This window comes from Rana temporaria, chromosome 5 (genome assembly GCF_905171775.1).
Source record: "Rana temporaria chromosome 5, aRanTem1.1, whole genome shotgun sequence".
Classification (NCBI taxonomy): Eukaryota; Metazoa; Chordata; class Amphibia; order Anura; family Ranidae; genus Rana; species Rana temporaria.
The window spans coordinates 321,219,258-321,233,743 of record NC_053493.1 but is presented as its reverse complement, the minus strand read 5'-3'; the positions used below and the strand labels follow the sequence as shown (position 1 = coordinate 321,233,743).

General features: G+C 45.6%; 1 protein-coding gene across 1 annotated transcript in view; it reads left to right on the top strand.

Annotated features, from left to right (window-relative positions):
• Positions 1 to 1,293: 1,293 nt before the first annotated feature.
• The window catches only part of LYPLA1 (lysophospholipase 1), a 44,149-nt gene continuing 30,956 nt past the window's right edge, over positions 1,294 to 14,486 (top strand). Inside the window, exons 1-2 of the mRNA XM_040354205.1 lie at positions 1,294 to 1,556; positions 13,059 to 13,090. Of these exons, the coding sequence (XP_040210139.1) occupies positions 1,488 to 1,556; positions 13,059 to 13,090 (101 nt within the window). The 5' untranslated portion in view covers positions 1,294 to 1,487. The remainder of the gene's footprint in view (positions 1,557 to 13,058; positions 13,091 to 14,486) is intronic.

The window sequence follows — 14,486 nt, the reverse complement described above, 5'->3', positions numbered from 1 at the left end:
CAAATCACCTTTCCAGATAGCTTACTCAGTCACAACTCACATGAAAGAAGATCTGGCGATGTTTATTCGTCGTATGATCCGTAGAATGCAAGTTACAACAGGTAAAAGAACGATTCTTCCATGCAGGTATAGAGAATAGACACAGGTCAGATGAATTACAGCATTAAAATGACTGATACAGCAAAGAGGGGGAGGAGACTGAGCAGCATGCAAACTAAGGAATGCCACAAGAGACAAACTAGATAGGCATTAAAGCGACAGTACATAATAAAAATAATATCATGTAACATGACAATGAACGTCCGGCCAGCGTCGAATTTTCCGTCGATTACGTCGTTTGCGCAAGTCGTTCGAGAATAGGGCTGTACATAAGTTACGTTCACGTCGATAGCATTGACTATTTGCGGCGTAATTTGGAGCATGCGCACTGGGATACGTTCACGGACGGCGCATGCGCCGTTAGTCAAAAACGTCATTTACGTGGGGTCAGCCTTCATTACCATACAACATGCCCACTGCATGGATAATTTATATTCCGCGGGCTTACGCCGGACCACATACGCTACGCCGCCTTAACTTAGGGCGCAGGTTCTTTCTGAATACAGAACCTGCCTCACTAAGTTACGGCGGCGTAGCGTATCTGCGATACGCTACGCCCGCACAAATTTACGCCGGGCTTTTTGAATCCGGCCCGTCATCTTTTTTATTTGACCTTATTTGGGTATAATATTGTTTGTTTGTAAAAAAATACATTTTACTGTATTTTCCCTGAAAATATAACTGCACAGATATTGTGTGACATAAAAAAATTCAAACTCCGGGGATTAAATATATCATTGTTCCTGGGATTTCTAGGAAAACATGCAGAAAAAATGAAAACATTGTCCCGGTAGTTGGTAGACAAATGGTTAATATACAATGATTGGTGTGTATAGGAAGGGACGGATCTATGGAGTATTTCAGCTGGGAGTATCACATATCCGTGTGGGGTATACAGACATTCGGAAGAAGGACCCCTCCCCCCTGTGACCTCATACAATACAGATCACCATAGAACAGTGCGGACCGCTCCGCTCCTTATCAATGGATTATCAGGGTCCTATCACTCCAGCTCTGTATACTTCGGAGCTCCGCCCACACACCACCACGCCCCCGTTTACACATCCTCTGACTCCCCAAAAATGAAAGGTCGAATTCTGCCCACTTTATCCCCGCCCACAGGCATCTTCCCCCAATCAGAGACGTCTAGTATGTGACATCAAGGCCGCCATACGGGCCCCTTCAAGTCTCCAGTCCAGGTCCCGGCTCAGCTGGTGATTGGTGGGATCGGCTGAGGAGGGGCTGAGTGTCTGCTGTGCCTCATGACGCCGCTGGACCGCCCTCTTCCGCGCGGCTTATCTCCGGGTTATTGAAGGATAAGGGCGGCGCGGCGGTTGACGGCCAAAGATACCCGGTAGTACGGAGACGAATTTGGGCACACCCGGTGTATGTGCGGCAACACCATGTCCGCACCCCTGCCTGCCATAGTGCCCGCCGCCAGAAAGGCCACGGCCGCGGTGAGTCCTCATATACAAACCGGACACTGCATACTGCATGTACTCTGCAACTTCCGTCCTGCCCGCTCCGGACACTGACACCTGTATGACGAAGTGTGTGTCCCACACACACACACACACACACCTGTATGACTAAGTGTCCCCCCCCCCCCACACCTGTATTACTAAGTGTGCCCCCCCCCACACCTGTATGACTAAGTGTGTGTCCCCCCCCACACCTGTATGACTAAGTGTGTCCCCCCCCACACCTGTATGACTAAGTGTGTCCCCCCCCCCCCACACCTGTATGACTAAGTGTGTGCCCCCCCCCCCCACACCTGTATGACTAAGTGTGTGCCCCCCCCCCCCACACCTGTATGACTAAGTGTGTGCCCCCCCCCCCACACCTGTATGACTTAGTGTGTGTCCCCCCCCCACACCTGTATGACTAAGTGTGTGCCCCCCCCCCCCACACCTGTATGACTTAGTGTGTGTCCCCCCACACCTGTATGACTTAGTGTGTGTCCCCCCACACCTGTATGACTTAGTGTGTGTCCCCCCACACCTGTATGACTTAGTGTGTGTCCCCCCACACCTGTATGACTTAGTGTGTGTCCCCCCCCCCCCCACACCTGTATGACTTAGTGTGTGTCCCCCCACACCTGTATGACTTAGTGTGTGTCCCCCCACACCTGTATGACTTAGTGTGTGTCCCCCCTCACCTGTATGACTTAGTGTGTGTGTCCCCCCCACACCTGTATGACTTGGTGTGCCCCCCCCACCTGTCCGACCAAGTGTGTCCCCCCCCTCCCAGCAGACGCTGCTCACACCCCAACCAATACACCCGTCGTGACTGTCTGGAATAAACCCCCCCCCCACACTCTGATTACACCCAACTGCTCACCCCCCTTTTCATCCTTACACCTCATTACCCCAACTTCTAACCCCCTTTCCTCCCTGTACCCCCCATATCTGCTCAGAACCCCCCTCCAACTCTGATCACCCCCTTTCCAATCCTGATCTCCAACTGTCATCAAGCCCCCCCCCCCCCCCAAGCCCTTCGAATCTGATCTCCCCATCCTTCCACCTCTCAGTACCCCCCCTCAACTCGGATCACCCCCTTCCAAGCCTGATTCCCCCTCCTCTTCCCCATCCCTCAAACTCTATCCCTCCAACTGTCATCACCCCCCCCCCAATCCAATCCTGATTTTTCCCTGACCCCCCCAATCACTCTAACTCTGATTATCCCTCCAACTGGTATCCCCCATCCAAATCTGATCTCCCCATCCTTCCACCTCTCATCACCCCCTACTCTTAACCCTTCCCTCTAAACTCTATCCCCCCCCCCCAATCCCTCCAGCTGTCATCACCCCCCCCCCCCCATCCCCTCGAATCTGATCCCCCCCGCCTATCCTTCCACCTCTGATCACTCCCTTCCAATCCTGATCCCTCCCCTCCAACTGTCACCCCCCCCCTTCCTTTCCCTCTGAATCTGATCACCCCCCCCCCCCCAACAGCTCACCTCCTCTACCCACCCCCAATGCTTTACCCACCTTCTCCTCTCTGTACCCAACTCTGATCGCCCCCCTCCACTTTATACCCCCCCTTCCCCTCAACTCTAATCACCTCCAGTGTGTCTACCAATTTGCTCTGCCTTCTCCTCTTCCCAAGTCATTCCTGTCACCCTCTTCTCCAAACGTTGTCACTTTATAACAGTCTGCAGTGTGTCTCCCTCCATCAACTTTCCCTTCATCTCCTCCTTTTCAGATCTCTCGTCATTTCCTATCCGTGTCGCCGCCTTTTCTCCCCTAATATTCCCCCTACCTCTGCCAACTTTACTGCCACCCGAATGTCACCCCTCAATTCTAGTCACTATCTCAACTCCAGACATTGTCACCTTCCATTCTCTACCATGTCCACCTCCACGAAATGCTCTGCCTCCCTCAGCTTTCTTATGGCATCCTTCAACCTCCACCATCGTCCCCTATTGTCCACTTTCTACTTTGTGTTGGCGTTTTGTATAAAGTGGGTGAAGGTCAATTTTAAAGGGACAGAATATGAACATGTTGGTGTCTTTTTCCAGCAGCACACACATGCATTCAGTTTATGCACTTGTATGTTTAAAGTGTGGCAAATATGTGTGGGTTTGCTTTAATATACAGTGGGGATCGAAAGTTTGGGCACCCCAGGTAAAAAATTGTATTCATGTGCATAACGAAGCCAAGGAAAGATGGAAAAATCTCCAAAAGGCATCAAATTACAGATTAGACATTTTTATAATATGTAAGTTAGATTTTATTTCCATCATTTACACTTTCAGAATTACAGAAAACAAAAAAATGGCGTCTGCAAAAGTTTGGGCACCCTGCAGAGTTAATATCTTGTACTGCCCCCTTTGGCAAGTATCACAGCTTGTAAACGCTTTTTGTAGCCAACCAAGAGTCTTTCAATTCTTGTTGGAGGTATCTTTGCCCATTCTTCCTAACAAAAGTCTTCCAGTTGTTAAAAGCGGGGTTCACCCTTAGAGGGCACTTTTCCCCCTTAGATTCCTGCTCGTTTTTACTAGGGGAATCGGCTATTTATTTTAAAATATGTGCAGTACTTACCCGTTTACGAGATGCATCCTCTCCGTCGCTTCCGGGTATGGGCTTCGGGAATGGGCGTTCCTTCTTGAGTGACAGTCTTCCGAGAGGCTTCCGACGGTCGCATCCATCGCGTCACGATTTTCCGAAAGAAGCCGAACGTCGGTGCGCAGGCGCAGTATAGAGCCGCACCGACGTTCGGCTTCTTTCGGCTACGAGTGACGCGACGGATGCGACCGTCGGAAGCCTCTCGGAAGGCTGTCACTCAAGAAGGAACGCCCGCTCCCGAAGACCATACCCGGAAGCGACGGAGAAGATGCAGCTCGAAAATGGGTAAGTACTGCTCATATTTTAATACAAATAGCCGATTCCCCTAGACCGAACGAGCAGGAAGCTAAGGGGATAAATTTTTTTTTTTTACAAATGGGTGAACTCCCGCTTTAAGATTTCTGGGCTGTCTGTCACGCACTGCTCTTTTAAGGTCTATCCATAGATTTTCAATTATGTTGAGGTCAGGAGATTGTGAAGGCCATGGCAAAACCTTCAGTTTACGCCTCTTGATGTAATCACCCGTGGATTTTGAGGTGTATTTAGGATCATTATCCATTTGTAGAAGCCATCCTCTCTTTAACTTCAGCTTTTTCACAGATGGCATCAAGTTACCATCCAAAATTTGCTGACATTTTATTGAATCCATTTTTCCTTCTTTCTCGTGAAATGTTCCCTGTGCCACTGGCTGCAATACAACCCCCAAAGCATGATTTATCCACCCCCATGCTTAACAGTTGGACAGAGGTTCTTTTCATTAAATTCTGCTCATTCCGGCCAAAAAGTTCTATTTTAACCTCATCGGTCCACAGAACTTTTTTCCAAAATGCATCAGGCTTGTCTATATGTTCATTTGCAAAGTTCAAACGCTGATTTTTGTGGTGAGGACGTAGAAGAGGTTTTCTTCTGATGACTCTTCCATGAAGACCATATTTGTACAAGTATCTCTTTATAGTGGAATAGTGTACCACAACTCCAGTGTCTGCCAGATCTTTCTGGAGGGATCGTGCAGTCAAACGTGGGTTTTGAATTGCTTTTCTCACAATCCTGCGAGCTGTTCTGTCTGATATTTTTCTTGGTCTTCCAGATCTTGCTTTAACTTCCACTGTTCCTGATGACTGCCATTTCTTAATTACATTCCGAACAGAGGATATTGACATCTGAAAACGCTTTGCTATGTTCTTATAGCCTTCTCCAGCTTTGTGAGCGTCAACTATTTTCAGTTTCAGTTTTCTAGACAACTGCTTAGAAGAACCCATGGTGCCGATTGTTGGGGCAAGGTCAGATGAGTCTGGGCATTTAAAACCTTTGAGATTGACATCACCTGGTCTTCCCTGACGATTATTGAGAACAATCCATGACACTGGCAGGTCTCAGCTTTGCAAAGGGGGCAGTGCATGCTATAAATTCTGCAGGGTGCCCAAACTTTTGCAGACGCCATTGTTTTGTTTTCTGTAATTTTGAAAGTGTAAATGATGGAAATAAAATTAACTATTTTTGACATATTATAAGAATGTCTTATCTGTAATTTGATGTCTTTTGGAGATTTTTCCATCTTTGCTTGGCTTCGTTATGCACATTAATACACATTTTTACCTGGGGTGCCCAAACTTTCGATTCCCACTGTAGAATTGCTTCCTCTGCTATAGATGTTTCAAACTTGGGGCTGTCTGCGTTGTGCAATTTAATGTCTATCGGCACTAGATGGCTTTTGAGGAACTTGGTATTTAACCAAAATCTTACGGGTTACATCAGTGTGGTTTAAACTTACTATGAAGTTGTTGGCATCCATTATCCATGCTTAAAGTGGTTAGAGACCTCCAGACATGAAATATGAATAAAGCATATCCCTTTATAGTTTGTACTTGTCTCAATCCAGATCTCTAAGTGTAATTTCTGTCTGCTGCTTCCTTCCTCTGCTATCAGCATGAATCACTTCTGACACATTTTCCTGACACCAAGAGAAGAATGTCAATCTGCTGGAGATCCCTCCATTGTCAATGTCAGCTGTGTGAGGGGGGGGGGGGCTTATGTCCCTTCTCTCCAATCAGCTGTCGGAGCTCTCACTGAGCTCTGCAGTATGTAATAGAAGTTGGCTCAGGCGTGTTCGGATTGAACCCAACAGGAAAGGGCACTGCACACCGCCAATCATAGGCAGTGTGTGTATGTGCAGCTGCTGGTCAAGAAATGCTTTGTTGCCTATGATTATAATTATCTATATGTATTTTTTTTTCTCAGACTAGCTTTAAAATTCAGCACTTTGAACCGATGTAGAGAGGTAGATATACAAGTACAACTTATGTAGGAGGATTTGTTTCATCTGTGTATCAGCTCTTCGCTGGGTATATGTCTACAGCCACTTTAACTCCAGGATGCACTCAATTTTTCTCTGGAGCGTCCCTTGTCCATGCCAGTATATACGAGACAGACTTTATTATATTTTTCTGTAACTTCTATTCAAAGAAATGGCTATTGAGACTGTGAGGTCATCCGTTCTCTGAACACTGGGAGGAGAGATTAGTGAGTTGTCCAAAGCTACTAATTAACTCCCTGGTTATTCCTCAGCTAAACTACTGCAACTCCTTACTTGTTGGTCTTCTACTACACATGATTGCTGCTGCAATACTTGCTCACCTTGCCAACCGCTCATTGTTGACCCCTACTTCTATGCCAATCCCTCCACTCCAAAATACTAACATAAATGGCAATCCACGACTCCAGCTACATCACCAACATTGCCTTAAAAAAAAAATCACCCAAATTGTCCCCTCCGATCCTCTGGAGACCTCCTGCTTTCTAGCTCCCACATCACCTCCTCCCTTTTAAAACTTCTCCAGAGCCCCGCACATCCCCTGGAACTCCCTATCTCCTACTCCTGTTTGCTTTTAGTGATCCCTAAAAACTCCTGTCTAGCTAAGCTGATCATACCTCTATCTGACAACTGAAGTTTAACTTTCTTCATCAATGTACCCCAAACCCCCCAATGGAGAACTTTTTTTCTTTTTTTCTCTCTCTCTTCCTTACAGTGTAATTCCTCATTAAGACCCCTATGACATGGACAGGGGACTGACTGGCAGTTTTCAGGCATTTTAGTGCTAGAAATGACCTCTAAAAAGTGCCTTTCCATTCTTTGTAATGAGTGCTTTCACACTTGGGCACTGCGCTTGTGGGATGTTAGAAAAAGTCCTGCAAGCAGCATCTTTTGGGGCAGTTTGGAAGTGCTTTAGCACTGTTTTATGTTTTCTTTTTGATGCTGCAAGTGTGAAAGGGGTCTAACTGGACCACCAACCCTCTTGTCTTTAATTGCACTGTGACTCTTCGCTCTGCCTTATTTATCAAAGTGCTGAACAAACTGTTGGTTCTATATAAATCCTGTATAATAATTACTTCTGGACTGCGTTCAGGGTTCTTGCATACAGAGGTTTCATTTGCATTTTATATGCCTAGCTTCATTTTCCGATGGCTTTCCCACACCCTAGTTGTTGCAGTTACCACCTACAGCCTGACCTACAGGTGGATTGCTGTGCACGGCTGTACTTTTGCATATGCCAATGTGCCCTTGCCTCAGCATTGACCCAATATCTGCAAGTCTGATGTGTTTGAGCGTGAAACTTCTGTGAAGTACCGTATGTCCGATGCTCATAAATAAAAGTGTTGCCCTGTGCTCCAAATTCATTAAATCCAGTGAATTATTACAATTATTTGAATTTACTTTATTTGTATTTACTTTGCACTTTATTTGGGGTTGTGAACAGTGTTAGCAGCTGGCCATCTATATAATACACTAGCTGAATACCCGGCGTGGCCCGGTCTTCCTATCTTAACCTTTTGGGGAGGAAAATCATAGTAATATAAATATACCCATCTTTTATATAAGGGTGTAGGTAAGGGTTAATTTAACTGTCATATATTTTTATTTGGCATATAAGTAATATGTGTAGCAGGTATTATTGAAATATCTCCAGGCGTACAGAAGTTATGTAGGAACATACATTTCCCATTGATTTGCATGGGACTTTAAACAAAAACCCCGACCCTCACAAATGGGGGTAGTTAAGGGATAAATGAACTATCCTATAGTTTAAGTGGACATATAAGTAACATGTGACCAAGTGTTATCGAAATATCTACAGCCGTTTGGAAGTTATGAAGTAACATGTATTTCCCATAGAGTTGAATGGGACTTTAAAGGAAAACCCCGACCATGGCAAATGGGGGTGGGTAAGGGTTAAACCACCTATCCTATGTTTTGCTGACATATAAGTAACATGTGTGCCAAGTTTCATGTTAATATCTTTAGCCGTTTGGACGTGATGCTGGAACACACACACACACACGTTGAGTTTTATATATAGATTTCATCATGGCTCAAGTGAACACGCAAGGTAGCTTGCAAGGCTTTCCCATATTTTATGTCTGATGCTCATGCACAGTGAACATTAATGCACAGCGGCAACTGCATTTACAAGAGACCGTCTCCTCGGGTCAATCTTCTTGGGTTAACGTTTAATGTAGCAGTTTAAAAGAGAGGTGTGGGATTTCAAAATGACGACAAACCTACATAATAGGTGAATGCAGCAACTGTCCCCCGCTGCCTTTACACTGAGAACGGAGAGATCAGACATCGCTGACTGCTCAGCTCTTAGTCTTCAGAGAACTGGTTACTGTCAGTCACCAGTTCTCTGCTCTGCCCCTCCAGAGCTCACTGGAGCATTGGCCTGTGGGCAGGGCAGCAGCAGCTGGCCATGATTGGCGACACCTATGCGACACCCCCACCCCCCGACAGTGTTAATGGGAATTCTCTCTTGCTGATCAACTGTCATTTCTCCTGGCAGGGGTAAGCTGTCCCTGCTGGGAGAAGACCATGATTATCGCTGTACCTGCCACTTGCGATGATCACAAGCGAATCCGGCACGCTGGTTGTACTTGGTACATTCAGCCTGCCCATTTAAAGAGGAAGTGAACCCTGATGGGGTTTACTTCCTCTTTGTTTCCCTGCAAAGGTAAATCATAATGGGCTACTATGCATTACATAGTAGCCCATTATGTGACACTTACTGCAGGAGAAGCCTGTGATGTCTCCGTCTTCCGTGCTGGCAGCGAGCATCCATTCTTCACTCCTCTTCCTTCCAGGGCCACAAACTCCGGCTCTGTGACTGGCTGGAGCCGCGTGATGTCACTCCCGCGCATGCCAGTCACGGCATGACCCAAGCTAGAAACGGCACAGCATACCCTTTCTAACTCCGGCACATGCGCAGAAGAAATCGCTGTACGCCGATTTGTAAATATCTTCTAAACCGTGTAGGTTTATGAAATATTTCCGGCACCAACAGGTAAGCCTTATCCTAGGCTTACTTGTAGGTGAAAGTGGTATGTAAGGGTTTACATCCACTTTAACAGTTGGAATCTCGGCTGGTTCCTGCTGAACCGGACGAGATTTTAACGATCTATGGCCAGCCTAGGCTCTTGGTGGTGCTATGAGAAGCTGATACCGGCATTAAAGTTGCGACCCCCCCCCTCTATAGCCTGGCCCGAGTGTGTGACGTCGGCTGACAGAAGATTTCAGCTATTGGCTGAGTCTGGGTCACAGGAGTGCACTTCATAAGAGCTTTGGCCCCATTTCTTTTAACTCCAGTTTTGCCACAATCTTATTGTTCAACATATTCATGTAGCCCTTTGGAGTCAAGTTTCTCAAAGTCCATTGAGCCTGAAATGCCAGCCCCCGTGATTTCATAAAAATGAACAGTGTCAGCAATGAGGGCACCATATTATAATGGAGCCTTGTGTTACAAAGCTATGCACACAGACATTTTGCCTTTCCAATAAAATAACTGAAATACCTGACCTTGAAGAGATTTTGTGTGATGGTGTGTAGTGTAAGCAGTCTGTTTGCTAGTTACAGGACCAATATAAATCGCAGATTAAATATGCAATCATCTTCTGATACATCATGTTACATTGTACATTTCATTTGCAACACTTGCCTCAAATAAGTTTTTATGTTGCATATCACTAGCCATCAAAGACTGTAGGGTTTAAATGGAAACCTATTTGTGAAAGTTCACAGCCGGGCACAGCGCTGGATCCTTGAAGGGCTCAGGTGTTGGTGTTTAGAGGGGGAGGGGGTGCGGTAGGGAAATAGTTATTGGGTGTTTTTTATCTTTGTTAATACAGAGGAGTATGGGGGAGGGGACAGACGGCTGACTCAACAGCTATGGCCTGGGAGTTTATCACTTCTGCCTAATCTTGTCCCATAAGGGGGGGCACCAAACTGATTTTTTGCCACGGGTAAAATAATGTCTAGCTTTCCCACTGGTACTGCCTATAAGAGTACCAGCCGCTCTACTCTAATAAAGTAGAATGGCTAGTGAAGGGGGAGAGGGGGCTTGGGTGGCCGGGGGGGTGGGGTTGGGGGGTTGTCCGGCCGTCATATGACATCCTGGACTTTGGGCGGTGATATCTGAATGATAGCTGCAGGCATCATTCAGATATCATTGTTTGCCGGCGGCGATCCTGCGCACCATAAGAACGATCATATATTGGCGGTTCCGCCACTTGATCGTTCTTATAGTTGACATCCTCCATCCGGTGCTTCTCCAGGCTCTCCTGTTCCATCAGAGGCCTGGAGAAAGAATCGTCCAGCGCCAGATGGGAAGCATAGAGATGACTGGTGACCAGATGGTCACCAGTCATCTCTATGACCGTCGGAGGCCCGGGTGCGATGTGATGACGTCACGCCCCGGTACCCGGAAGTAAACAAAGCTGCGATTGCTGGTAGAAAGCATGAGATCGGTGATTTTTTTTTTTTTTTTCACGATCTCCTGCTTTCCAGCCTGGAGGAGAGATGTGAGGTCTTATTGACCCCGCATCTTTCCATAAAGAGGACCTGTTGCACACTATTCTATTACAAGGGATGTTTACATTCCTTGTAATGGGAATAAAAGTGATAAAAAAAAAAAAAAATACTTCTTCTTTTTTTTTTTTTTTTTTTTTTAAACGCCCCTGTCCCCGGTAGCTCGCGCTCAGAAGTGAATTCACGTGTATGTAAACGCTGTTCAAACCACATATGTGAAGTATCGCCGCGTGCGTTAGAGCATGTGCAACAATTAAAGTAAACATTTTCAAAGCGTCGCCTTTGGAGATTTTTAAGTAACAAAGTTTGGTGCCATTTCATGAGTGTGCGCAATTTTAAAGTGTGACATGTTGGGTATCTATTTACTCTGCGTAACATCATATTTTACAAAAAAATTGGGCTAACTTTACTGTTTTGTTTGTTTTTTTTTAATTCATGAAACCATTTTTTTCCAAAAAAAAAGACGTTTGAAAAATGATTGCGCAAATACCGTGCAAGATAAAAAGTTGCAATGACCGCCATTTTATTCCCTAGGGTGTCTGCTAAAAAAACATATATAATGTTTGGGGGTTCTGAGTAATTTTCTAGCAAAAGAATGATGATTTTGTAGATGAGAAGTGCCAGAATAGGCCGGGTATGGAGGTGGGTATAAAGGCCCTGTATTGAAGGGGTTAAAGTGTAAAAAAAAACATCCAGCCTTTAGAACCACTTTAAAATAATTTGACACTGCCGGCAAACTTATTGACTAGTTCTGCAGACTGTAAATTTAGGCCCTTTTTTTTTGACTGGTGTTTTTGTTATTTGATTTCCTGCTCTTCCTTACCGATTGACATATCTGTGTATGTTGAGCCACGTCCTCCAACTAAATCTTTCCAATACTGAAGGCATAGTATTCCTCCAGGATGTTGGGCCCCTTGCATGTGGGGCTGTTCAGCTGCTGTGTCCTTTCTGGTGCTTCAGGCTGCCTGCATCAAGGCTGGATCCTGCACCTATCCCTCGCGGACACACTGCAGCTGGACCGCCCCATGTGCAAGAGCTATTGGGTATAATCCTGGATTCCAACCCCACATCCAGTCACTGTCCAGATCTGGTTGCCTTCATCTCAACAAGATTTCCTGACTATGCCCCAGACACCACAATGCTCCTGATTCACTCTTGTTATCTCTTGCCTGAACTATCGCAACTCATTTTTATTGGTTTGTGTGGCGTTGGGCCATCCCCCCTTCAATCTATTGCTGCGGCCAGATTCGTCCACCTCTAACTGCTCAGTGGCTGCCTCCCTTCTTTGTAATCCCTCTACTGGCCACCCAGTGCATAAGATTTAGAATACTAACCATAATAAACAAAGCCATCCACATTTCAGCTCCGAGCTACATCACCAGCCTTATCACCCAAACCATCTTTTTGCACCTCCCAAGATCTTCTGCTCTCCAGCCCCATTGTCGCCTCCTTTTTCTTGTCTCCAGGACTTCACCAGAGCCTCTCTCGCTCTGGAACTCCCTACCCCAATCCATCCTATATCTTACTCTGTCCGTTACTGTCTCATCTGTACCCAATGACTGGAATTTCACTTTTTCCATCAACTCAATAGGTTATAATAGAAGTCTCTATTACCTCTTGCTAACTACTTGATGCATACATGTGGCAACAAGAAAAGGTGGGCTGTAATGTCCAACTGCTGCACTTATGCGTTTTAAGGTGGCATGAGATTTGGGGACTGAGGGCATTCTCACAGCAAGCTGACCAAGCTTGCTCTAAGCTTCTGATTGGAATCCAGTGAGTAGAGGTCCTGATCGCATGACTGTTTAAATTGTATGATGGAGAAGCTGTGCCCCCCTCCTGGGCATTAAAGCCCACCAAAAAGGCTGTCTGGAGGCAGCATCAGGGGGGTTAATTTATGCTTTCTATTTCAATGTATTAAAGTCTGTAAATTAATACATGCCAGTGTATCTTTTCAGAATTTTGACATGCTAGTTATGTATTAAATGTTTTTAAAATCATAATAAAGACTTGGCTTTAAAACAATGTTCTTTATTTCAGGTTATATTCCTGCACGGCTTGGGAGATACTGGGTATGTCTAAAGTTTGATGGCTTATTAGAATGTGTTTGTTGGTGAGCTGTGTGTGCTTCATCACAGATAAAAGAATAACAGAAAATATATGACATATCTTTTTCTGTTTTAATTTCTTGGCACCAGCCGCATGCAAATATGCGGCCTCTTGGTAGGTGGGCCTTTGTGCTGAGTGGTAGTAAATGAGTTTACCAAAAATGTAAATATTGCAGAATATGCAGCCTCATGCTACATAACTAAGCTCCATTTCATGCTGAATAAACTAAATTATTAAGGTATCTTAAATAAAAAATCTAGAAAATCTGTTTATTTTTTGATTTTTTTTTTTTTTATCATTGATTTATATCCACCCTGCTTGAATAAATGGGAGGCGGTTTCAGGCGCTTAGCAGAAGCCATTTCCAGCGCTAAGTGCCTGAACGCTGCCCTAGTGTGAAAGGCGTCTAAATGAAAACATGGAAATCGGCTTTAAAGTGTTTGTAAACAAGGAGGGGATCACCTGCAAGACAAAGCCATAATGAGCTAGTATGACTAGCATACTAGCTCATTATGCATTACCTTCCTTAGATCGAAGCCATCCTCGTCTCCCCCTCCGGCCGCAGACATCTCTCCACAGATACCCGGAAGGTTACTTCCCGGTATCGCCGCTCCGGCACTGTGATTAGCATGAGCGGCGAAGACGTCACTCTGCGCATGCGCGCGGGACCTGTCAAATATGGCATTGCCGTTTTTATGAATGGAATTCGCCGTAGACAACGGTGTATAATATACCTTTTGGCAAATATCTCCTAAACCATGTAGGTTTAGGAGATATTGCAAACACCTACAGGTAAGCCTTAATCTAGGCTTACCTGGAGGTGTAACTTCCCGGGGGGGGGGGGGGGTGGGGGGTTCTGTTTACAACCACTTTAAGTGCTGTATGTACTGCATGTAGCTAGGTACCGGCTGTAAGACAGACTACCTACCATCTTGTACTCGAATCAGTCTGAGTGGTCAGCCATTCATAGGCGGCTTTGTATTCTGTGAATGAATACCAAGCGTCCTTTGATAGGTTGATGTCACCAGCCCACCTCAGCCAATCCTGAGGAAGCTTTGTATTCATTCACAGAATTCAAAGTTTCCTATGAATGGCTGAGCACTACTCAGACCAAGTTGGTATAGTCTCGGGTGTGGGAGTCTCTCTCAGCTAGAACCTAGCACAGTCCATACATCTAAGAATTTAACAGAAATCTTTTGGCTTCACGACACCTTTTAGGTGCTACATATCTGTGGCTGACAGATCCAGAGGCATTCCATTCTCAATATAATTGCAGTGTAATGACATGTAAAGGCAAGCTTACTATTTGAAGAGACCAGCGCACATATTTGCATGTTTCAACACCAGATGCAGAGTGACG